The 26949-nt window shown below is 44.9% G+C and overlaps 1 protein-coding gene and 1 long non-coding RNA gene across 3 annotated transcripts in view; one reads left to right on the forward strand and one right to left on the reverse strand.

Moving 5' to 3' along the window:
* Positions 1 to 3532: 3532 nt before the first annotated feature.
* Positions 3533 to 26949, reverse strand: part of ATP8A2 (ATPase phospholipid transporting 8A2) — a 504492-nt gene continuing 481075 nt past the window's right edge. The window contains exons 37-38 of the mRNA XM_029938484.1: positions 9762 to 9853; positions 3533 to 3936 (exon numbers count right to left, since the gene is read on the reverse strand). Coding sequence (XP_029794344.1) covers positions 3839 to 3936; positions 9762 to 9853 — 190 coding nt within the window. The 3' untranslated portion in view covers positions 3533 to 3838. The remainder of the gene's footprint in view (positions 3937 to 9761; positions 9854 to 26949) is intronic.
* On the forward strand, positions 17458 to 25751 carry LOC115289630. 2 transcript variants are annotated; one of them, XR_003907727.1, is made up of 2 exons: positions 17458 to 18560; positions 25021 to 25751. It is a non-coding gene; the product is annotated as an uncharacterized LOC115289630 (long non-coding RNA). The 2 variants fall into 2 exon arrangements; XR_003907728.1 differs by having other exon boundaries at positions 17458 to 17572.

Here is a 26949-nt window from a genome sequence, read left to right on the forward strand (position 1 = left end):
TTCTTTGCCAGGTTATTATTTCGGGTTCTGCTTAACCAGGTTTCCCCGTTTGCCGTTTTTATGGATCCCCAGGAGATGAAATCCACATTTCAAATGCTGAGGCAAAATCACTCTTGAATCACTTTGGGACAATGACCCTTGGTAGGAGTCCAAATGCCACCTGAAATGTGTGCATTTCCTTTACATGCTTAAGACGAAAGACTACCTCATACCATAGCAGAGTTTTGCAAACATTCAACTTGACTTATGGTCTGAGACATAAATCTCTAGGAACAGAAAGATCCTCTGGCAAAAAAGGAGAGAAAGGGTCATTGTTATAACAAATGGAGATTACAGACTATAGTTTTCTTTTAAAAAAATCCAGTCTTCATGCCTGTAATATATACATCTAGATGCATTTTCAGACATTAGTTACTCATACTTGCTTTTTTTTTTCCATTATTCACTGCTTCTTGACAAGTTATCACTTCTTTTTACTGCCAGCTCCGTACAGCAAGACCTGAAACCTTGTTAAGGAAAAGAAAACATCAAGTTTCCAGAGCTCCCAGCCATGCTCTGCCAAAACCCACGTTCCTGTTTTAGGACATGACTCTGTGGCATGTTAAAGCGACAGCATGTCCTTTCTCCAAAGCATGCGATTTGTACACTCTCCTGATTCCCCCCAAAATGATCACATTTTTGGGAGATGGGAGAGCATAGTGCTGGTCAAGAGGCCCTGAATATTTTGCATAGAGACAGGATGGACACATCAGCTGCATCCCCAGATTGTGACAAAGCCCATTCTGATCAGCAACACAGTGCTAAATCCAGACAGCCAAGCAGAAATGGCTGGTTTAGTCTGGTCTCCTATCCTGCCTTTTGAAGGTGCACTTTCCATAGCCGCCCTTGCCTGCCCGTGCTGGTATGTGGTGGAACTCAAAACTCAGTGCACGGAATGGTCTGTCTTTTCCTTCTGCGGCGTCAGCCAGAATGGGACACAGACTCAAATAAGAGTCGGCAGTCTGCCTTAACACCAGACCAAGGCCGGGCCTCAGTCGATGCTGCTACTATAGACCCGGCAGTGCTGACCAAGTATGACCTGCCAGCCTGTATGTCACTTACCATGTGGCAGAGTGACAGGTCCTATGTGGCATTTCCACTGAGCTGACAGCCAGAGTGTGCAGCTTCCTCCAGTCCACCCTGCTCCCTGGGGAGGGGCTGTGTGTGACACTCTGACCTCAGTTTTGAAGATAGGACAAATGACACAGCCCCTGAGTTGGCCAAGGCTAAGTATTATACATCACACAAAGTGACAGCTGTCCGCCTCGATGCCCAATTCAGTCATCTGGTGACCAGATAGCGTAACCGCATATGAGAACAGAGAGGCATCCTATCTAATGGTTTCTTTTGTGTCCATGTTTCCTAAGTGCAAAGAATGCTTAGCCCCATTTTCAAAAGAATTGGAAAATATACTAAAATCTCAGAAAGTCTGAACTACATTTTAATGTAAAAAATAAAAGACCAAAAGCCCAAACAAAGCGCGCACGCAAACACACACACACATACACACACACACACTGTAATTCACCAATCTAATTCGAAAGGCTTGAAGTTAAAGAAAGAACTAAAAGTTTGACTAAGAATGAGTTTGAGTTTCCTCTTCCAGACAGGCTTAGTTCCAAATGAAACTGAACAGTCAGGATGCCTAATGCACATTCAATTCAAATGTTCATTTCTCCTGTGTATTTAGGACATCATCCTCTGGGTGTCCAATAAAGACATTACCTTGGTCTGCTGCATTAATTACAGGCACATTTCGGGTGGGGGCATAATTCCTCTATGACAGCCCTTCAGCGATTCATCCCACAGGGTGCTCTAGTGTTTAAAAATGGTTTTCCACCCTGGGGAGGAAGGAACGGCAATCTTCTAAGCCTCACAATAGTCTGCTTCCCTGTAAGCCCTCTCTGGATCCTGGTCATGTCATAAGTAAAAGGACTGGTTTTCTTAGTCAAAGCAAATCATAAAACTCTGTTACTACAATGCCCAATAAGATGTGGATGTTCCAAAAATAAAGGATAAGGAAGCAAAGTGCACTATTGTTTTATTCCCCCATTTAGCCCAGCCATCGCTAGAAGAGCTGTGCCATTTTAAGCAGTAACAGCTGCCCAGAAGTATTTATGTTAAGCCGTCCAGAAATCTGGTTTGGCAACCAAAGCGAAGAGGAGGGCGCATGCCTCCAGGCTGGCCATTTATGAAGGGCTCCAGGTGCTCACATTCATGCCCAAGGGCTCACAAGTTCGGTCCAAATTTAGAAGGTGGCACTCCGCAGTGTGGAGAGTCGGTGACTACTCAGCGCTTCTGTTCCTTGCCTTAGACAGGTCGCTTGACTTTCCGAGAGGTGCCTGGACCGAACACGGACATGATAAGGAAGGAAACTTCATCTATACAGAGAAGGGCATTTCCTCGAAATGTCTGGAGTTCTCTTCAATTAAAACTGCACGTTGATGTCTCGTGCAGCCTCCTGCACGTATCGGGCTGATGGTCCCAATGGCCTGGGCTGCAGGGCTTGAGTTCCGCCTCCATGGAGACTTGGCTACAATGTCCTCCACGTCCTCCTCCCAGTGCCTGTGTCCTTGCCTCTTGTTTTCTCCTTTGATGGCTTTCTTCCTCCCCAGAGCCCCAGGGTCCCTGACTTTCCCACTGGATTCACGCATTGTATTTTAGAGTGGCAGAGTGACAGGTGTGCTCATGTTGGGGAGACACGCTATAAACACAGTGGTTTCCCAACAGTGAAAATCTGGAATGTGCTCCCAACTCCCGGGAAAGCACGTGCGGGTCGAATTTCAGTGGATGCCGAAGGTCCAGCGGCCTGGAGGTGGGGGATGAGTACTGAGAGCCTGAGCAGGGCAAGATCGTCTACCATACATGAAACTGCGGGCTTCCCCAGCCTCGGAAAGAGGCCGACAAACACTCCGAAGATATGCGGGATAGCTATGCTTCTTTTCTATGGTATAGGAGGAACAGGGCGGCATGGAACAGGGCATCTCTCGCATCAGTACCTGGATCTGTGCTAGAACAAGATACAGCACAGGTTTCGGTTGGCTACCCCACCAGCGACCATGCTCGGAGCACAGCGGTTGGCCATGCAGAAGGTCTGAGATGAGGGCGGGCCCATCGGCCACAGAAGGCACCTGGGAAGGGTGCAGGGGACTCCTGGGACCCCCTCCCATCTGCCCCGCTGGGACTGGGGAGCACATCACAAGAAGCGTTCGAATAAGTGTTCTCGGGGAGACTGTCCCGATGGACATCGTTGGGATTTTGCTGCAATCAAGGAGTTGATGCCAACGTCATGTAGACGAATGAAAGAGGAATCAAAGCGAGACATCCACCTGCCTAAAATGAAGTTTACATGCTGCCTGGTGGCCTGGATTCTGTGAGTTAACCCGGGAGAGGAAGCAAGCGAGCCCCCGCTCCCCTTCCCCAAGATGGATTTCTCACGCAACATAAAACTCCCCTGCCTTTTCTCCCAGAACAGCTAGCACTGGTGTTTAAATATTGGTGAAACATAACGTCTTTAATTTCACGCCTCACAGAGCACAGCTGGCTGCTTCATAACAAGGTGAACGGAAGTTCGGCCAAGCACTGCAGACACGCAGGACGGGGAGAAGATGGCTTCCCCGTGGCATCTACCACGGGTTTGTGAGCGGCTGTATAACTAACAAACCGGCTGGCTAAGGCCACGGAAATGTGTCGTAGGGTGTTTTGGCTGCTGACACCAGTCTCTCCTGACACAGATGTGTTAACACTGGGTGCCACAAACCGTCTGTCTTTCCTGGGACCAATCAGAACAACTCACGTCTTATTTCTTCCTGCATTTCTTTTTGGTGGTGTCATAAGCGCGGACTATTTCTTCCTGAGTAACAGCTCCATGTTCTTCTTGAGAGAAGGCGTACCCGTCTGCAAGAGGAGCACACACGGGGACTGGTTAAGAGGAGAATTGGGGTGGGGGGCACGCTGGGTTTAGAAGACAATGCTCTTTTGGACACTGCAGCTGAGTTGTGCTGCACTGGGTGCACTGGCCTTGGGTAGGTGGGGGCCTGGGACGGACAGACCTGTGGCCTGGAAGGGAAACGTGGACTGAGGCTGGGGAGGGGGCAGGGCAAGGCCTGACTGGTTCTGGCTGGTGCTGAAGGGACAAAGGGCCCAGCCAGAGAAGCATAAACAGCAGGTCACCAGCCCATGTCTGCATTTCCCCAGCGCCAGTGGAGAGGGAAGGCCACTGGCTCTGCTCCAAAAGAGTCCCCATCTGCCTGCAGCTGCAGGCTGGCCAGGTAGTTTATGAAGCTGCGACCATGCTGGGGAGCACACTCACATCGCCAGTGAAGACTGGCCATGCGCCCGTGACGCGTTCCTGCCTTTCGATCAGACTGATTTGGACTGGCAATAAGAAAGTACAGTGTGTTTGTTTTTGTGTAAAGAAAAAGATCACAAGATAAAGTCAAGCGGCCACGGGGCCACAGGAAGACCGGTTCTTACCAATTATAATAATAATACCAGCAGCAGCCTCCGACAATTAGTAAGTGTCCCCCCAAGGGCCCTATGAGTTAGGGGATAGTATTCTTCACATTTCACAGATGAGGCAACCGAGGAGCAGGGTGGTTTCATAGACCTCATGAGTGGCAGAGCTAGAAGCCAGACCCAGCCTGCAATTCTGCAGAACCTACACTCTCCGGCCCATCCAGTTCCGAGAAAGGTTTTGCATTCGCAAGCCGAGAGTAGGTCCCTCCTTCCTGAAGGGTCCTTCCCACCGAAGGAACATTTATAAGACTCTGTCTCTGTCGGCTAACTCTTCTGGGTCAGGGGTATGGAAAAGTCCCACAGCTGAATTAGACATTCTGACCCAAAGACCACACGATAAAACGTCTAATGATGGGGACTTCTGTCCACGTGTACATATGACGTATCAAAGGACATGTTAGTTCACTGTCCTGCTCTTTCAAGGAGAAAAAGAAATCGAAAATTGTGTCCATGTATCCATCACCTCCTGGTGATAACTGTTTTACTAAGACACTTGGCTTACAGAGCAGAGTTCTGGAACTATAATCACAGATAATGTATGACAGAGTCTTCATGGGGATGGATGAGGAAGACGCTCCTATAACAGATGCCCAGGGTGATCTTGTATTCTGCATAAACCAGACTTTCTGAGCCTGGGCTGGCTTCCTGGCTCTCCTGGCCACCACCAGAGAAAACCCAGGGCTCAGGAGGCCACCCTGAGAGGCAAGGGCTTTTCCACACAGGTGGCTAGGGAGGCCGCTCAGGACATGGGATGGACAGTAGGGGTGGGCGGGAGTGAAGGAAGAGCTGGGGAAGGATGAGAACAGAAAGGAATCTTCCACAGGGAGCTTTCATCCACTGGCTCACCTCTGTCTCTAACAAAACCAAATCCACAAACCAAAAAACAAAATAAAACAAAACAAAATCACATGACGTGGCAGTGGCATGAGCCCCATCTGACAGGGTCCAAGAGCAGGCAGGGTCCCTGGGCTGGAATGCCGGAGTAGGCCTGGGGCGGGAGGCCCTGGTGCTGGGTGCAGGGCACTTGAACTTCCTCATGATGACTTCCCACACAAGGAGGTTTCAGAGGCTTCACGGGATCTGAAGAGAAAATGCCTCCTCTCCCCTCCACTCTGATTCAGGTTTCCTTTGAGTGAAGCACTTGGTCAGTAAGATCCAGGGAAGAGCAAACGTCCCCTGTCCAGCTTCTGGGGGGCGGCTCCCTCCGTCCAGGGTGCTGGGGCCTCCAGCACAAGGTGCTCTTTGTGCAGCTCTTTGACTGTAGTCCTAGACCAGACACCCTGCCGTGGGATGTTTCAAAGCAAAATCTAGCAAATAACACCATCTCCTCCAGTGACAAGACTGTGTTCTCTGGTCAACTTGGACACTTTTCATTCTCCAGTCTTTCAATGGGAACATCTGATGTCAACATCCGATGTTTTCCTGAGGGGGCCACACAGCAGGTGTCGTGGCCTGCTGTGCCACCCTGGGGATGCTTGTCAACCCAGCAGAAGTGGCTTGAGTCCCAAGCAAGGGGAGCACCTTGTCAGCGCCCTTCCCGAGCCTGTCTGGTGGCAGGCAGGTGACCACTGGGCTTTCCACCTGCCCTGCTTTCATCTTGCATCCTGAGGCCCAGGGCCTGAGGCAGAAGGGATGGTTCTAGTCCTTGTTTGGCAGTGATGTGGCCAGAGGACCATGGGTTCTTGAAGCTCTCTGGGTCCAAGGTGAGGTCCAAGTTCCCTCTGAGCTCCCACCCTCCACATGGGTGCCAGGCTTTTCCACGGCTAGCCACAGCCAGGCCACACAGCCCTCTTCTTCGTTCAGGGCCAGTTCACCCTTGGCACCACCGGAGGAAGCCTCTACCTCCATTCTGGAAAAGAGCGGGGCCTGTCTCAGCGACCCATCTAAGGGAACAATTGCTACCCGGCTTTTATGATGTGCATCTGGGAGGGGGCCGTTCCTGGTGGAGAGGAAGAAATGAAGGGGGCTGGTGGAGACGTAAAAACCCACGTTGTTTGGCAGTGTCCCTTTGGGAGAGGCATCTTAGCCCTTGGAAGTGTCCGCTCCCTGTTCAAGTAGAAAGAGCAAAAGCCTTGTCTTACTCATTCTGTGTTTCCTTCCCATCATGCCCGTGCCTACTGGAACACAGACATAGCCTGGAGCCGGAAGGCATCGATGGCTTGCATTTGCCTCACTGGCACCAGGGCCTTCCAGGATGATGAATTTCCTCCAGACTGGGAAGGGCTTCCAGGTGTCCGTCTGAAGGGAACTTCTGGCCCGATCTCTCCTCCCAGGGTCAGCTGAGGGCCCAGAGGCCACTACCAAAGGGCTTGTCCAGCAGTTCCCATTGGCTGCATCTACTATCATGTTTCCAGAACATTATGCACTAGATTATGCATTCTTCGCTAGATTCTCTTAGCCTCAACAGAGACTTGAAGTGAACTCTGGGATCAGGAAGGAATGGAGGACGGCCTGCTGGGGCTACCATGGGACAGGGGTACCTTCCTGCCTCAGATACAGGACTGTCTTCTCAGAAACCAGGCCTGGCGGGGGTGAGGGCCGTGAGGGGAATCGAGTTTGTGGGCAACAGGGCCTGTAACCACCCATGAGCCTCTGCCTTCCTGGCCTGTGGCCCTCAGCCTGATAAAGATGCCCCCCGGGTTACCAGCTTCTGTCCAGTGAACAAGTTACTGCCATCTGCTTCTACATGAGAAGCTCAGAGGACTCCTCCAGCTCGTAGCCTTTCCCGATTTGCTCCATCATTCAGGAAGTCCTGACAGCCAGAAAGCAACGACGGGGCTCTGGGGAAAGCCCTCGATGGACCCCACTCATAAACTTCCCCTGGATGGCTTCCCAATGCACCTGCTCCTTAAATGCTCAGCCACAGCCGGAGTCTGAGGGGCAGAATGGGGCGGGTGAAAGGAGTTGAAAGGGTAGCACGGTGTCTTAGCTGCTTTGTGTTCTCCTGATAGAACATTTGGTGAAGCCCATAAAATTGTATCATTTTAAAAAATTATTTTGGAATAAAGCTCCCCTTAGGTAGCTCTAATAACATCTTCATCAGAGTGGAAGGTTCCTATCTAGAAAAAGATTCCTGGAAGTGACAGAAGTGGGGATGGCTAGGAGGACAAGGAAATGAGACTGTAGGAAAATGCTGATCTCAGTTACAAATGCCGCGCATTGGTGGCCTGTATGGAACTAAAAACCCTGCCAGGCTGAGGGTTTTCCTCCCAAGCTCCTGGGAGGACAGGTGGTAGGGGCCTAGGCAGGGGCCCAGAAGGGAGTGCAGGCCTTCCCACAGGCCAGGGCCGCTTCTCACCGCTCCAAGGCCTTGTCCAGCGGCTCCTGACAGAACGCGCCGGTATTGATTGGTTTCCTACTATTAGTCACTGGTGTTTTTCAAAATGTGCCGTGATTTCAGGGCTTTTTTGATTTCTTGTAGTTGTTCATTAGAATTTTCTTTTGTCCTTCAAAATACCGAGAGTTAAGAAAAATGTTTGGCAGTTTTTGTAAGACATTTTTGACTCTTCTGCAAAAGTTCTTACTTGATCTTTGATCCCAAAATGTGCATCACATACAGTCTTTCTAGGGTTATTTTGAAACATTTATTAGAGAAGCAGCAGGGCCTGAAGGTCATCCTTTACAGGATTAGTATGCGTTTTCTCTGTGCCCACTATACAGAAGCTGTTTTACATACATCATCCCGAAGCCTCACAAAGGCCAGACGTCTATTATCATCATTCTTTTTGTCCCCCAGAGGAGGAAACAGATGTTTAGAAAAATATGTAAGTTGCCCAAAGTTACTCCACTGGTAGCAGAAAAAATACGGTAAGGCCTCACATTCCCTGGACTCCGTAGTGTCAGGTGCTGTGCTAGGCACTTTGTATGCACGGTCTCATTTAATTCTCCTCCCAAACCCAGTCCTGACATCAACTCTGTTTTACAGATGTAGACACAGAGATGGAAGGTCACACGAAACAGTGACACACTGGGACAGGACCCCCAGGCAGCCCAGCTCCAGAAGAGGCCCCCCACAGCCCTCACTCCCTGGACGATGCCATCAAGCATCCGGACTCAGCCTCTCTCCTGGATTGGAGAGACCATGGCTGTGACCCAGATCGCGGGGCCCTGCTGGGTCAGTTACTGTATTGACCTGAGTCTCCACCAGGTGCTCCTGGGGTTGACACTGCCCACTTCCTGGGGCGGGACACGAAGCATGTGAGGCACCACATGGAACTTGGCACCAGCCATGTTGTATTCCATGTGGGAAAGTGAGGAGAGGGCTCCATCCCTGACCTTCTCTCTGTTAGAAAGTCTGTAAAGATCTGATGATGGGGGAGCTCAGCTGGGCCTGACATAGACCCTCAACACCTCTTTCTATGGACACAGTGATTCTCCACTTCTCCTAAATCATTCCCGTTTCCTTCTGAACACCCCGGGGAGAGAAAGGGAAGCAATGTTGGTTGAAGAGATGGTATGTGCTTGAAAAAGAGGTGGGGTTCAGAGGGGCAGAAGCAGGTGACAGACGACAGGTGCCAACAGGCTCTTGGGGAAGGCAGGTGACCTCCCCTCCTGTCCAAGGAAACCTGTGCTAATAACACCCCTCAGCAGGAAGCCAAGCGGCCGGATTGCTGAAATATGCCTACAACCCCCATGAGCTCTGCCACTGATCTCTCTTTTGTAGCCTCCCGCCCTTCCTCTGGGTCTGGCGCACCCCCACCGACCCCTGCTTGGGTCAGGTCCCTTCAGCAGAAATGAAGCCCGGCCTCTGGTGTCGAGTGGAGCACCAACGCTGATGTGGAAGCTGCCTTTCTGGGAAGAGTACAGAGATTCCCCCCGCACCCCCGCTGTGATTGTCGCTGTTTTAATTAATAGGCTAATATTAAATAGAACAGCACTTATTGCTTATCCTTGGGGAAAATCGTTTAAAAATGATACCACTTGCGCCTTAGAACAAACTCCTATAGGGAGGCTGATGAAAGATGGCGGCCACATCAGGAGTCTAAGTTGCAGGCTTTGCCATCCAGGCACGTGACTGGGTCCCAGGGCTTTATGTAGACTCAAGTTTATTTGCCTGGAGCCAAATACACAAATTCCACATCCAAATGGGAGGCTCTGGCTTGGCAGGTGCCCCCACCCCATCAGCACCGGCACGCTGTAACAACGCCTCCGCCTTCCCTGCGCCCGTGGGGTCCGGCCAATGGGAACGGGGCGAGGGTACTTACGGGGGACACTCTGCTGGAGGGAGCCTCCTCGGAAGAGAGTGGGGGGCGTCTTCCTGCTGAGCCTTTTCAGGAGGCGGTCACGTTCGTTCATCCTGTGGGCAGATCAGACGCGGTCAGTTCCCGGTTCCTCACCAGGGACTTTAGGTTTTGAAATAAAATAAGACAGGGGGGAACGGGCTTCCTCATATCAAGAAAAATGTCCAGTTTGGCAAGCAGCTCTATTATTTACAGGAGATCCTATCTCGACGCCTTGAGTGCACTGCTCCCTCTTCTAAAAGGCGCTCTGTTTACAGTCTGTCCTGGACAGGACGCCTCTGGACAGGACGCCTCTGGACATGGCCTTCCTCTTAACTGAAGTGCACTACAAGTGCCCTTTCATGCCAGGCCCGCCCTTGGCTTTCCGGACACTTTTGCTAGCAGTGATCTGTTGCTATGGCACATATCTTAAAAGCCTCAGTCCCACTTGCAGCCATCTCTTCCTGAGCCAATAAAACATCCCAGGACGAGGGCCTCCCCGAGGTGCCTCAGGGCCCCAGCGAGGGACTGATCTCTTTCTGCACAACCTGATCGGTAGTTTGAAACCCAGTGAAAATCGACAAGGATCAGGAGCTCTTCCTGCCTGTCCGGAAAGGGCACCCTCCAAGGTCGCCACCACCGTAAGGAAATAGGGAGCAGTCCTCTGGGACAGCTGGTATTTATTCCCATGAGCCAGAAGGGGTGCTTTCAAATTGCCCAGAAAGACCAAAGGGCTTTGACTTAAAAAAAAATTTTTTTTTAATATTTATTTATTTTTTGAGAGAGAGAGAGAGAGACAGAGCATGAGCGGGGAAGGGGCAGAGAGAGAGACACACACAGAATCCGAAGCAGGCTCCAGGCTCTGAACTGCCCCGCCACAGGGCTCAAACCCATGAACTGTGAGATCATGACCTGAGTCAAGAGTTGGACACTTAATCCACTGAGCCACCCAGGTGCCCCAGATGTGTTTTTAAATCTGCTCAGCTGCTCAGACCTGGAAAGTCACTGTTCCTCAGAAGTTTATCTTCATGTATGGAAAACACTTTGAATACTGCCTGTCCTTGGTTCTCTGATTTTTCTTCTCCAGGAGCTTCTTATATTATATAATCCTATCCTCCACATCCTTACATCTCCTCTACATCTTCCATTTCCTTTCTTCCTATGGTTTTTACCTACACTATTATTCAACTGACTGGCATGCTTTAATTTAAATTAGAACCTTTCTCATATCTACAAGAGTTTATCTATCTTTCAGATACTATTTTACTCTTTCCATATCTTCTTTCTCTAGTATCTTAGAGGTCCTTTCGGACATTCCTTGCATCTCCTGTTCTTGGGGTATGGATGGCTAATAAATGTCTTCAATAGTCCATGACCCTCCTTCACTGTGGTTCACTTACTGTGTGTTCTAGTTATGAAATCATTCTATGGAATGATTTTCTTTTGCCTCTGCCAGGACCTTATGGGTTACATCAATTTTTATATTATCTTAGTGTAGTTCCCACAGCATGAGGAATAGTCTAAAATTGGACCTCATACATAAGCATGGACTTCCAGTTTCTAGCGGGTAATTCTTTCTTCCCCACTGCTGCTCTGTCAAGCTGGTGAGGAAAATGTTTCTAGTTTCTGTTTCATTAAAATAGCAGCCCTACAGAATCTTTAGCATTGTGCATGGAGTTCCATCTCACGTGGGGCTAAGGCTTCGTCTCCTCTCCCTACATTCATCTCTGGACCCTCAGTCCCTGGGCCGTATGTGGTTCAGTGTCCCTTCTTCAGCTTTATCTCCCTCTTGGCCTACTGGCTTTTGTGTTTCTCCATTTTTGGCACCTAGGTTTCTGTGTTCCTTTTGCAGTTGATTACGTATTAAAAGCCTTTCTTTGTTCATATTTCACTGAGCATTTCTATGCATCTGAAAAAGTCCTGAGTCAGCTCAGTCTACCATATTGACTTTATCTGGTTTCTGTGAATAATTTATATTCCCCTGACCCCATTACTGGAAAACATTATGGCTTCTAGACATGGTCACAGAACTGTTCTTTCTCAAGTTTTGCTGTCCTGAGAAACCACCTTTTCTAGAGAACCTTAAAGTGGCAGCAGATTTGACAAAGGTTTGGGTGATGAAAAGGGTCTGAGAGCTCCTAGAATGCTCTGGTGGAGATGTCTGAGCCACTGGCTTCTCTGTGTGCTCCAATGTTGAAATGTTGAGAAATATTATTTTCCCAGTTTCTCATTTTCTTCTTTGCAGAAGAAAAAAGCATTAGGAATGAACATTATTAAAATGTCTCATGAACAATAATGTTGAAAAAACTCAAGATAGAAAGGGATAATAACATTTGCCCTTTATAGTACTGTATCATCTACACATTTTTGGAAGCTATCTACTCACAAAGACATTGGAAAAAAGGTGAAGGAAACACAACCAAATATTTGGTTAGTCTTGGATAATAGGAAGAAAAGAAGAAAGGAATACAAATTAGCACAAGGAAAGACAATTGGTATCTATGAGATTTTGGTTTTAAAAAGGAGAGAGAATCTTCAAGAAAACACTGCCAGACTAAATTCAGTGGTATAATAAAAGGATTATACCATGACCAAATGGGATTTATCCCAGGAATGCAAGGGTGGTTCAACATACAAAAATCAATCCGTATACTGTATGTTAACAGAATGAAGGATAAACATCATACGATCATCTCAACTGATGCAAAGCATCTGACAAAACCAACACCCTTTCATAATAAAAATACTCAGCAACTAAGATCAGAAGGAAAATTCCTCAACACACCACATAAATTCCTTTTCCTTTATGAAAAACCCGCAGCTAACATCATATTCAACGGTGAAAGACTGAAAGCTCCATGATCAGTAACAAGACAAAGGAAGCCTGCATTCACCACTTTTATCTGATGAATTTGTTGGAAGTTCTAATCAAAACAGGCAAAATTCCAACAGTCTTTTTTACAGAAATGGAAAAATTTGTCCTAAGATTCATAGGGAAGTGCAAAATGCCAAAATAATCTTGAAAAAAGAAAACCACACAAAATTATAGGACTCACACTTCCGGATTTCAAAACTTAATATAAAGCCATGGTAATAAAAACAGTGTGGCAGTGGCATAAAGAAAGACATATAAATCAATGTAATGTAATTAAGAACCTAGATTTTTGGATAGGTTACCAAAACCACTTAATGAGGAAAGAATGGTCTGTTCAGCAAATGGTATTGGAATACCTGAATTTCTACATCAGAAGACTAACGTTGGGTCCTTACCTGCAATCATATATGAAAATGAACTAAAAATGGATCAAAGACTTAAATATAAGAGTTAAATCTATATATATCTTAAAAGAAAACAGAAGAGTAAATCTTTATGATCTTGTACTTGGCAATAGTATCACAGATATGAACCCAAAACACAGGCAACACATGGAAAAATAAATTGGAATTCATTAAAATTAAAATCTTTTTGTTCATAAAAAGGCAACCACAAAAAGAGAGAAAGTATTTGCAAATCACATATCTGATGAGGGACTAGTTTCTAGAATATATCCACAATCCCCCAAACTCAACAACAAAACAGACCAACAAGCCAGTTCAAAAATGGGCAAAGGACTTAAATAGACATTTATCCAAAGCAAAAACAATGGCCAACAGGCATATGAAAAAATACTCAATATCATTAATCATTAGGGAAATACAAATCAAAACCACAAAGAGGTAGCCCTTAATATCTACTAGAATGGCTATAATTATAAAACAAACAAAACCCCCAGAAAATAAAATTGGAACCCTAGCACATTACTGGTGAGCTTCTAAAAGGGTGCAGCCACTGCTCTTCAGTAAGCTCCACACAGAAGACTGCGTCACACAGCCATTTCACTCTAACATACACTTACCAAAAAAGCCAAAATGTTTTTAAACAGATCCTTTCTACACCAATATCGATAGCAGCACAACATCAAGATGGAAACAATGAAGCTATCAACTGATGAATGGAAACAAAACATTGTATATTTCATACAGTGTAATATATGACTCAGCCATGAAAAACAATGAGATGCTACCATATGGAGAAGCCTTGAAGACATTATGGTAGTTGCAAGAAGCCAACCCAAAAGGCCATGTATCACATGACCATATGAAATGTTCAAAATAGACCAATGTGTAAACAGAAAGAAGGGTCATGGTTGCTGGAGACTATCCAGTGAGTAGGTGGAGGAGGGACATGGGGAATGACTGTTTCAACCATATAAGATTTCCTTTGGGGAGGCGGAAACATTCTGGAAGTAGACAGTGGTGATGGTTTGCACAACACTGTAAAGGTACTAGATGCCACTGAATTGTACGCTTTGAAACGGTACATTTCACACTCCGTGAATTTTATCACAATTAAAAAAAAAAAAAAGAAATTTCAGTTAGAAAGGAGAGGGAATGGGTCCTGAATTCAAGTGAACTCCCTCCCATTGCCTGAGCTGGTGGTAATGATGCAATCTTCACATTTTCCTTCTCCAGCAGCGGAGGATACTGGAGTAAGTGTGCATTCTTTGATTGTGTCCTGTCCTCGCTGAAGCACGGGTGCTGAGACTCACCGATATGAAAGCTACATGTAAACAGAAATTTACCAATGGAACGTGCACTCTTGGTGCCTCCCCAGTAATGATGGTGAAACCTAATCTCACACAGCTTCGTATAAGCAGGCTTCTGTGTTTAGAAGCTGACACATCCTAGAGGGGTAGGTGTGCTCCTGTCTTGAAAACGGAGCAGTGTAGGAAGGAGCGGGGAGCTGAGAAGCTTTATGCTGGGGAATAACAAACTCTTATGTCCACATTTCTGTCAGGAGGCTACTCCTGCAAAAATCACACACGCATAACGGCCAAAGAGCAGGGACATGGAGAATATAGCAAATAATTGCAAATCTGTTTTTAGATCTTGTCAGTTACAGCTGCTAGGAGTCACAGCTGACATAGAAAGCCAAAACCAAATATGTATTTTTAGAAACTTATTTTTAAATGACTGCTGGACTGCATTCAAAACAGAAATCTGACAGGTTCCTCAAGAAAACAGCTGGTCCAAAGTTCCTTCTCCTTCAGGTAAGGCTAACCATCTACCAATCTATCAGACTACTGAAATTCTAACCTATTTTTAAGGAGCCCTAGAGAATGAGATTTCATAGCCTCAATTGGTAACTTATTTTGTGCCTTATAATCTGAACATCAGAAGCTAAGAACCTTTTAGGCTCAAGTGCATTCCAGACCTACTTAGGCCTTTGTAGGATCAAAAACTTTGCCTTAGTTAAATAGACTAATGTAATGAGGGAAAATAACACGAATAAAAACAAAATGGGTTTGTTTTCTAGCCTAAGATTCCAGTAAGATAGGAATTACGACCCTGAAGCAGGGGGCCCTTTGTAAACTGTGTTCCATTAAACGGTGGTAAATTATTCTCCTTTTTCCTTTCTGCCAATGCATCCACTTCCCACTTTCCAAACATTTCTTTTCATTCAACAATTATGCTGCCCCTGTTGTGTGTGAGATCCAGTGCTGGAAACAAAGCCGCCTATGACACTGTCCCTGCCCCTGTCCCTGTCGCTCACAGTCTCTGAGGCGATCTCTCTGTGTAGGCACATATCATGGCAAAGGTGATGAGTGCCATAATGGAGACCACGTGGGTCTCCACAGTGTTAAAACTGAGGAGTGAGAACTCGGAAAAAGGTCAGGAAGGCTTTGAGAAGAATGAACACTGAGGCTACATCTTGAGCAATAGCTAACTCCTTGTTGATCATCCAGTTGGAAACACAGGGGAAGAATGGGTTCAGTGGGAAAGACAATGAGTCCAATGTTGGACGTGAGGCTTTGAGTTGCGTTTGAAGCATTTAGGAGGCCATGAGATATTGGGGTCTAGAGAGACCCAAGCCAGAGATGGAACTTTGGATTCCTTAGCCTGTAGAAACCCACGGAGAACAGGTGGGGTGAGAAGGCACCATAAGGGGTGATGCCTAGAAACACCAACAGGTCCCCTGTGTAGTCAACCAGAGGGTCTGGTCTCTTGGGGACCAAGTCCTATGCTGCCTCTGCAGTTTTCACAGAAGCTACCCTGAGCTGAGACCAGAGGACATGGTTACATGCAGAAAGTTGCATTGTCTTCTGTATTTACTGATCTGGGCCATCTTATTCTCATGGTCTTATTTGTCATTATCATTCATCTCTGCATCTGCCCACAATGCCCAACACTGGGCTAGAATGTGGTGGGCTTTCCAATAATAACCAAGATTAACTCCTCTGTATTATATTTTACAAATGATAGAATCCCAATTCTCTTCGAGAGGAGGAAAGCCCCCTCCAAATTCTAGACGAGACTGCAAGAAACAAAACCTAGCAAAATGACTCTGTGTCTTTTACAGAGATAGGACGTTGTATTTTGTTAAGAACACAGAGTACATGGAAGAGTTGAAAGACAGTCTGGCTGAGGACAGAACAGGACACGAGGTAACTAACTTCATACAAATCCTGTTAAAAAAATACGAGGATAGATCTGTCCTGTCCTCTCTGGCCTCAAGTCTCCTCTGACAATTGGGAACTGGAGGGAAGAAAGGCTTGTATTAACAAGTTGCTTATTTTCTTCTGTCCAGACAAAGTTTTGGAAAGTGGGGGTAAGGGAGACTGTTCTGGGTATTGGATGAAATTTCATTCTTCGACAGTGTGGACTGGGTGATTTCCTATCCAAAAGAAAAGTCTGGCCTCCAAGGAGGTGTAGCACTAACATAAGCAATGAATTTGCAAGAGGAAACAGAGGATTCGCAGCCTCACGATAGATGGAATCTGTCTGGCAACAGCCACCTGGGTCAGAACGCAGGTGATGCACGTAAGCTGCCTGTGCTGATGCACGTAGGCTGCCTGGAGGCCTTTAACAAAAGGGGCAGGGACACTGAAAAGATCTGAAAGCAAAACCAGATAACACGCGATCCTTTTCTACTGTGTCTGCTAACTGGAGTGGTAACTTCAATAAACCAGTGAAGTGAGAAGGAAAGTTCAAGAAGAAATAGAAACCAGGAGCTGGCAACCCCATTGTCCTTTCACCTGAAACAGCAACTTGGATGAAATTGGAAGGAAGACCAGCCAGGGACTTCAGGGCAGGAGAAACCTCAGTTTTCTTCTGGCTTCACGGATTTTAGATTTGGAGCGAAAAAGCCTGGCAACCCAGAAATGTCCATGGGTGCAGCCAAGAAAGCCCAGAAAAAAGCGTGTTTTCTCTAGCCAAGGGAGCAGGAAAGGGGCAGCCTAGTAAGACAAAAAAACCTTTCAGACCATAATCCTCCTCCTCCTCCAGCCCAACGCCACAGAAAAAACACCGTGGCTTTACTCCCACCGTGCCAGCGAAGACAAGGTGGGGAGCCTAGACTTCACTTCCTTGAGGCCACAACAGCATGTCCTACGAGGTGGTACCAGAGGAGGTCCAGGAGGGAGCACAGGCATTCATGTTGTGCCTGATAATGAGGTCTCTGGCCCCCTGCGGTGTCCAGAGACAACATGAGAAGAACGAACTTCTCCTCCTCACTAGGGTTGTGTCAGGCCTAATAGAGAATCAGGACTTTCATCACTGCCCAGTGATGATGTAACAAAGTAACAGTAACAAAAGCATCTCCCTGTCTCCTCCCTGCCTCTCCCCCCACTCCTAACAGTGTCAGTGGAGGCTACATGGACAGCAGGAAGTCCCATCCCCACCCGACAGGCTCCAACAGAGGTCAAGTAGGGGACTTGGGGTACTTCTACCTGGCAGGATCCAGCATCAGATACATGGTACCTAAGATGTCTGTGTTTCATGTGAATGTGACTTATCATACCAAGAACCAGGGAGATGTCAAAATGAATGTAAAAAAATCAACTGATGCCAACACCAAGACGACAGAGATGGTGTATCACCTGCTAAAGATGTTAAAGCAGCCATAATAAAAATGCTCCAACATGCAGTTAGGAAAATGCTTAAAACAAATGAAAAATAAAAGAAGAAAGCCTCACAAAAGAAATAGAAGATACAAAGAAGAGCTGGTTACAGATGTTAGAACTCAAAAATATAATAACGAACAAAAACTTAGTGCATGAACTCAAGAGCAGGATGGAAGGAACAAGAAACAGTTTGTAAATAGGAAAACAGAACAGTAGCAATGATGGAGTCTGAATATCAGAGGCAAGTAGATTGAGGGAAAAACTAACAGTCTCAGGGACCTGTGGGAAGAAAAGAAGATATAACATGCACGTCTTCAGAGTCCTAGAAGGAGAGGAGAAAGAGAATAGGGTTGAAAAAGCACTGAAAGAAATAAAGGCTGAAAACTTCCCAAATTTGGTGAGAGACATAAACCTACAGATTCAAGAAGCTGCACAAATTCTAAATATGATAAATACAAAAAAAATCCAGCCCGAGATAGATTATAAGTAAACTTCAAACTGAAGGCAAAGCAAAGATCTCAAAAGCAGCCACAGATAAATGATACTTTACCTATAGGGGAAAATCAGTTGGAATGACAGTGGGCTGGAATGACAGTGGACTTCTTACCCGGAAACCACGGAGGCCAGAAGTGGCATAATATTTTTCAAGTGTTGAAAGAACCATCCACCCAGTGAAAATATCTTTCAGGAATGAAGAAATCAAGACATTCTCAAATGGAAGGAACTAAGAGAATTTGTCATTATCAGAACTACCCTACAAGAATGGCTAATGGAAGTTTCAGGAATGAAAAGAAAATGATAAAAGAAGGAATCTTGGGGCATCAGGGAAAAAGAAAACATGGTAAGCAAAAATATGGGTAAATACAATGGGCTTTTCCTTTCCTTTTGAATTCACCAAATTATGTTTGACTAAGTTAAAGCAAAAATTATACACTATCTGATATGGTTCTAAATGTATACACAGAAAATTTTTAAGAAAAGCTTATTATAAATGGGGGTCAGTAAAGATATATAAAGGGAGGTAAGTAAAGATATATAAAGGGAGTAAGTAAAGATATATAAAGGGAGTAAAGTAAAGATATATAAAGATATATAAAGGGAGGTAAGTAAAGATATATAAAGGGAGGTCAGTAAAGATATATAAAGGGAGGTAAGTAAAGGTACTTCACTCAGTCTGGTAAAATGACAACCCCAGTGAACTATGATTAGTTATGTGTGTATATATGTGTGTTTATACACACACATATACATATATGTGTATATATGTAAATATATATAACACCCAGAACTAGTAAAAATATTTATACTGTGAGACACATTCAAAAATATGATAGATAAATCAAAATAGAATTCTATTTATTTTATTTTTTAATGTTCATTTTGAGAGAGAGAGAGATTAAGAGAGCAAGGGAGAAAGAGCGAGAGAGTGGGGGATAGGGAGAGTGAGAGAGAGACACAGAATCCGAAGCAGACTCCAGGCTCTGAGTTGTCAGCACAGAGCCCAACATGAGGCTCAAATCCACAAACTGTGAGATCATGACCTGCGCTGAAGCAACTGAGCTACCTGGGCCCCCCCAAAATGGAATTCTAAAAAATGTCCACATACCCCCCAAGAAGGAAAGAAAAACAAAACAGACAAATGAAAACCAGAAAAGAAAACAAAAAGATAAAATGGAGAATTCTATTGGATTCTACTCTCACTGGAGAATTCAACCAAATATATTTAAAGACAACATCAATTCTACATAATCTTTAGGTCACCTTGGTGGCTCGGTCGATTAAGCAGCCAACTCTTGATTTTGACTCAGGTCATGATCTCACAGTGTGTGAGTTTGAGCCCTGTATTAGGCTCTGTGCTGATAGCATGGAGCTTGCTTAGGATTCTGTCTCCCTCTCTCCCTGCCCATCTCCCACTTTCTCCCTCTCTGTCTCTCTCAAAATAAATTAAAAAAAAAAACTTTAAAAAATTATTTAAAAATTCTACACAATCTTTCCCAGAAAATCAAAGAGGAAGGGACTCTTTCCAATTCACTTATTGTCCTGATACCAAAACCATTTAAAGACATAACAAAGAAAAAAGAAAAACACAATCCAATATTTCTCATGAATATAGATGCAAAATTTCTAAACAAAGTGTTAGTAAATTCAGTTGAGTGATATATAACAAGAATAACATACGAACAAGTGGGCTTTATTTCAGGGGTGCAACAATGGTTCAATGCACAAAAGTCAATCAATGTAATCCACCATATTAACAGCTGAAGAGGGAAAAAAAATGGCATGATCATATCAGTTGCTAAGAAATAAAATATTTTCCAAGATTCAACATCCATTCATGATTTAAAAAACAAAACAAAACCTCTTAGGAAATCAGGAACAAAGGGGATCTCCTTCAACTTGACAAAGAGCGTCTTTGAAAATTCTGCAGCCAATACCATACTTTATGATGAAATACTGCTGATACCTCCCCCCAGATAGGAAGGTAAGGTGGTCCAGCCTCACTACTCTTATTCAAATAGTGCTGAAAGTTCCAGCTAATGCAATATGTAAAGATAAGGAAATAAATGAAATATGGATCAGAATGGAAGTAATAAAAATATTCCATTTTGCAGACGATGTGATGGTCTAGAAAATCCCAAGAAATAGAAATAGAAATAAGAAGATATAAACACACACAGACACACATCAAACTCCCAGAAGTAGTGAGTTCAGCAAGGTTGCATGCTGTAAGACCAAAACACACAGAAATCAATTGTATTTCTATATACTAGCAATAGAATCCTGAAATTAAAAGTATGGTGCAATTTAGGATTGCTCAAAAAAATGAAATACTTAGGTGTAAATCTAGCAAAATATATACAGGACTTATATACTAAAAATTACACAATGTTGACAAAAGGAAGATCTAAATGACTGGATAGACATGTCATTTTCATGGACTGGAACATTAAAAAAAATACTAATAAAAATAAAAATCTTAATTCTTCCCAGGTTGATCTATAGGTTTCATGCAATTTCTATCAAAATCCCAACAAGAATTTTTGTAGGTATCAACAAGATTGCTCTAAAAAATGTACAGAAAAGCAATGGAACTAGAGTAGCTAAAACAATTTTGAATAAAGTGGAAGGGATCAGTCTTACTTGATTTCAAGACCTAGGATGTGGTAATCAAGACAGTGTGGCATCAGGGTGCTTGGGTGGCTCAGTCAGTTAAGTGTCCTACTTCAGCTCAGGTCAGGATCTCATGGTCTGTGGGTTCAAGCCCCGCCTTGGGTTCTGTGCAGACAGCTTGAAACCTAGACTCTGCTTCGGATTCTGTGTGTGTGTCTCTCTCTGTCCCTCCCTAGCTCGCTCTCTGTCTCTTTCTCTCAAAAATAAAAAAATAAAAGACATAAAAAATTAAAAAAAAAAAAAAGACAGTGTGGCATCAGTTGAGGGATAGCCACGTCGATTAGTAGAACAGACTAGAAGAGAGAACTCAGGAAAAAGACCACAAAAACATACATATCTAATTTTTGACAAAGGTATAAAAGCAATTTAATGAAAGGAAGATACTCTTTCCAACAAATGATGCAGGGGCAACTATGCATACATAAAAAAAAAAACTATAGAAGTCTCCTTAGGCAAAAAGTAACAACATGAATTACAGACTTAAGAATAAAATATAAAACTATACGACGTGTAAAAAAAAACTATACAACAGTATATTTGGGATCTAGAACTATGCAAAGAATTCTTGGGCTTGACACCAAAAGCAAAATCCATGAAGAAAAATTAATTTGGGCTTCATTAAAATAAAAAACTTTTTTTTTTGTTTTTTGAGAAAGCTTCTCTTCCAGAGGCTGAAGGGCAAGCTACAGAGTGGGAGAAAATATTTGTCAGCCACATAGCTCATAAGGGATGAATGCTTGGAATACAGAAAGAACTACTGAAACTCAACAGAAGAAAACCACAAGGAAACTGATTAGAAAACGGGCAAAGGACATGAAGAGGCATTTCATCAGAAAGGATATACAGGTGGCAAAAGAGCACGTGAAAGGAGGTTCAGCATCATTAGCAACTGGGGAAATGCACATGAAAATCACAACGTGATATTACTACACACTTACCACGATGGCTAATGTAAAAAAATAGCGACAGTGAATGCTCGCATGGCTGTGGAAAAACGATCATTCAGACATTGCTTGTGGGAATGTAAAATGCTATGGCCGTTCTGAAGACCAGTTTGGCATTTCCTTAAAAAACCAAACAATCACAACTTTGTGAAAATACTAAAAGCCACTGAATTATATACTTTCAAAAGGTAAAGTTTATGCATTTGAAATATATGTAAAAAAAAAATCAGATAAACCTGAGCTTATGTGTAGCCCACACTGCCTACCCACAGAATGGAAGCCGAGAAATGGTTTTTTATTTTAAAAAGAAAAATAACTCGCCGAAATATGCAACTACTACAAACCCTGCTATTGCACTCCTGGACATTTCTCCCAGAGAAATGAGGACTTAGGTTCACGTAAAAACCTGTCAACAAGTGCTTTCCAGAGCTTTATTCATAAGAGCCCCAAACTGGACACCCAGATATCCTTCAACAGATGAACAGTTACCGAAGTGTGGGTCGGCCATAACCATGAAATACTACTCAGCAAGAAAGAGGAAGGAACCATTGATAATATGCAAGAACCTGGATGAGTCCCCAGAGAATTTTGCTAGGTGAAAAAAGGTGGCTTATTTTTTTGTACCAAAAGTTACACCTTGTAGAATTCATGTACACAACATTCTTGAAATGGTAAAATTGTGGAAACAGAGAACAGATTAATGTCTGCCAGGAGCTAAGGAGAGGGTAGACGGTGGATGTGGCTATTAAGAGACAACACAAGGATCCTGGTGCTGATGAAAATGTTTCTTATTCTGACTGCATCGATGTCACTTTCCCGGCCTTGATACTGTTTCATAGTTTTGCAAGATGTCACCATTGGGGGCAAGTGAGAAATGGCTACGTGGGATCTCTCGGTATTATTTCTTAAGACCACAGGTGAAGCTGCAATGATTGCCAAGTAAAACGTTTAAACAAACCAAACAATGCACGTGTGTCCCTCTAGGTTGGGTTCCTTTGCGGTGGGAAGACATGTTGCAACGCTGAGCTCCTTGAAAGGGGGTGGGGGCCTGTCATCCATCTCCTGGAGCCGCACTCCCCCTGGGAGAGGCTGTCCACCGCAGGCAGAGCCGTCTGACCTCATTAGCAGAGCAGGCAACGTCCAATTTGAATGACAGCCCCAGCACATATGGAAACCATTACCTCATTCCACGACTTGCAACGAGGTAGTGAGGTTTCTCTTAGACAAGGCTGAGCTCCGCAGTCCAGCCCGAGAGCCTAGGAAAAGGTCAGGTCAGAGTCACGGGGCTGTTAGGAACAGATAAATTAGCAGGGCACCTGGCTGACCCAGGGAGGCCTCGGCAAAAGGCTGTGCAGGGGGCTGAAAAGCCCCCGGTGTGATGGAGTGATGAATAGTCTAGGCTCTGTGTATTTCCTGATGGGCGCATTTGGGAAAGGACAAGGCAAAACAACTCACTGGTGAAGCACCATTTTGGTAGGGAAGATGCCAGGACTATAGTTCTGGCATAGTTCTATTTCTACCCACTGGACCATGTCATTTCTTTACTCAAAGTCAAATACTAGATGCAAAACCCTGGCTTCCTCTCAAACCCAATCCCCTCCACTAGGCTTCCCTGCCGGCCCTCTGCTCCAGCTGCATGGCCTTTCTGTCTGTTCCCGGAACACTAACTCGTTTCCCACATCAGGGTCTTTGCACTTGGCTGGCTGTCTGGGACACTCTCCCCACGGTGGGTGGCGCTCTCCTTCAGAGCAGCTTGCTGTAAAACCTCACCGTCTCTTCACCTTCTACACCTGGACCTTGCTTTCTTTTGCTTTATCCCACTTTTCACTAGAGTTTGTGTTTCCTTTCTGTTCTCCATCAGAAGGAACGTTCTAGGAGGAGACGTTCAATGTTGTTCATTCATGGCTATATGCCTGGCACCAAATACAGTGCCGTGTGCAAGGATGATGCTCAAGGGCTATTTGTGGAAGGACTGAAGAAACGGAGAGATGAAAAATCAGCCTGGGCCACAGTACAAAGGCGAAGACAAGGAAGAAAATGGCAAGTCTGCCCTTCGCCTTCCTCCTCCTAAAGGCTGTGCAAGTGTACTCTTGTCCTGGAGGGCAAGGTCGGTGTGACCTCCCAGGACTTCTTTGTGATGAAGAGAGCATCCAGGGCCACAGGACTACCAAGTCTACATTCTAATTTTGCCAAAGAAGGGTCGACTCTTTTCCGACAGACATACGGATTGGCTGTGAGTTGCTGTCTTGTGCAATGGAAACAGTGCACTTCAGCACATGTCCAAAGTTCACCCTCATGTGAAGCTTGAAAACAATGGCCTTCATTTAAAGGTGTTAAATTAATTAAACAAGGAAGACTGACGTGGTTTTAAAGCTCCGGTGGCGCACGGAGGCAAACTCAAATCCAAGCTTGTAAATACTTCTTGGTTATGAAATTGAAACCTAAGGACAACCCATCACAAACCTGACCAGGCTTTACACGATAGCCAATCAATAATCCCCTTCACGGGATGCTGCTTTTTCCCTCTAAAAGTCCTGCCCTGAGTTCCTTCTTTAGTGGAGCGCTCCTAACCACTTCTGGTCTGTGGCTTCTGATTCAAATTGATTTTTGCTCAAAGAGACTCCTGTGATTCTTAACATGCCTCAGTTTATCTTGTAACAAGGGGCAAGGACGTGAATGTGGCAAAGGAAGGAAGAAAGGAATGTGGGAGGGTGAAAAGCAGATTTATAAAAAGGCAATGATTATTTTTAAGTGATTGATGCGTATAGATAAAAACTGCAAAGAAGCAGCATAGCGTGCTGGAGAGAAGCAGACGAAAATTTAAACCAGGATGAAGGACAGCTTTTGAACAATAAAGCCTCCTGGGCTGAAACAGAATTTCCTGAGAGTAAAGTTAGCTTTATCATGAAAGTATAGAAAATATGATTTGACAGAGCATCTACTATAGGAAGGGGAAACATGGGGGTAAGGACTTAGTAGTTTAATCAATTAAATTCCTTGAAGGTGAACTTGCTTTACATGTAAAATGAAGCAAATTTGCCTATTTGAGCTTAAGATTTGGGTCAAGTTCAAAACCACTGAGAATGCTCATGAATGTTACTTTCTTTTAACTTTCTAGTGGGTCTATTAAGCTGCAAATTAGTTACAATAAAAATAACTGTTCCTTGTACCCTTGTTCCTCTTCAGGCGCCTCTCCAAGGCACATGCGGCCTGCGTCTGGGCAATAAACGTCTGACTTTACAAATTCAAATATGAACCCAAACAAACAATGCCAATTTGGCCCTAGTGCCCCCTTGACTCAATTGTTGGAGTAACAAAAGATAAGCTTCACTACCAATTAACCTCCTAAACACTAATTAAAGATAATGAGGGATCAAGGTGCCTGGCTAGCCTGACCTCTGTGTTCCCCCCCAGAGTTCACAGGAGTCTGATGGCCCATGTAAGACTCGCCGAGAGGAAAAGGATAAAGTGGATGCAGGTGCTGCATTGTACGGTCTCCCTGGGAAAACGCACGGCCCGATTGGTGGGGAATACAATAAACTCTCTTTATGAGAATTACATAGAGGAAAACGTGCAGATCTCAGCCTAGGGTATTTGTTTATAGGGCTTCAGACCATGAGTGAGTCACTTAAAGTTCGGCCCAGCCCATGGAGAGACTTAGAGGCCTTCAACAAATTATCTTCCAAACTGTAACACTTGATTCATGGTTCTGAGCTGCTTCCAGTCCATTCTGGAACAAGGTGGGGTGTGTGCAAAGAAGACGCTGCGAAGGGGTGAACGAACCCGTGATCGTCAGTGCTCCGGAGTCCAGCCACGTCCTCTATTTTTCTTCAACCTCCTCCCACACGGAGCAACATAATATTGTCAAGTCCTAGCTAGACTTAGACAAACCTCCCGAATAAAGTAATTTGTGTGCATTTGAGCTTCCTTCCCTTTACTAATGGACGTGGTGTAACCAGGACGCAGCACGGGTTCAGCTGGGCCCCCCCTTAGTCACTAACCTGTGTCAGGTCTCTGTTAACTAGCTCAGTTGCTTTGGATCTGGAACTAGAATCTCATTGTCCCTAATCCTGTAAGGATACTAACAACTTTATTTCCTGTGGCCAAGTAGTTAGGCTAAGTATTTTAAAGTAGCTCTGCTTCATCAAGAAGAAGAAAAAGTTTAACCCACATTCTTCGGCAGGAAGTGACCGTACACAATGGGTTTCCAAATCAGCCATTTGAGAACAAGCGTGCAATAATTTTCAGGCGAGGCCACACCTGCAGAACAATTCTATGTGGACGGAGTAGGAACCATACCACAGCGGCCTTTTAAAAACGTTTGGGTCGATCGTTAAGGTAAACAGAAAAGGGAAATGAACATGTAGTTATCTGGTGCCACTGGACGGCTGTCCAGACCTATAGGCTGGGTTGCAGAGGGCTGGGAAGTAGGACCCCCAACTCCACTTGGCTGGGGACCATGGATGGTCTTGGCAATCCATCAAATCCGCTCTGGTCTCTTTGCAGAAGTGTCCTCAAGGTGAACACAGGGAGTGAGGCAACACCTCACAGACTTTGCCAGGGTCTTCTTTCATTACTTTGAAAGCAGGATTTCCTGAAAACTGATAAGTGCATGGATAGACAATGCTGCAGGGGCTTTCTCCAGGGGTCAGGTCCTTGCCTTCTTCGGGGCCAAACAGCTCCTAAACCTGCCCGGTATTTCTGGCAAACCATTTCTTGTCAAATTTCAAAAGAAGATGACTGTCCACATCATTGCTTGCTCATGTTTTCCAGTTTGAAGAAGAGTTCTCATTGGAAAGGCTCATCTGGATCCCACAGCGTGAGGCTGTTCTGACAGGTCTGGCCAGATTACCTTACTCTTGGTTCCCAGCAGTCTGTGGAAAGATCTATTGCAACTGATGCAGGGATAGCATTAGGAAAGACGTGGAAGAAAAGAAAAATATGTGGGGCACAGGGCAGGGAAAACACATTTCCCTTTTCTCTCCTGATGGGAAAAAACCTTTGGGTTATTATGAGTTTTTTAAAGAATGAATTGGAAGGTTGCAATATTCACATATCATGACTTGGCCTCACTCTGGGTCATAATTGGGTCATAATTGCTATTATGAAATAGCA

Source organism: Suricata suricatta, chromosome 4 (assembly GCF_006229205.1).
Source record: "Suricata suricatta isolate VVHF042 chromosome 4, meerkat_22Aug2017_6uvM2_HiC, whole genome shotgun sequence".
NCBI classification, from domain to species: Eukaryota; Metazoa; Chordata; class Mammalia; order Carnivora; family Herpestidae; genus Suricata; species Suricata suricatta.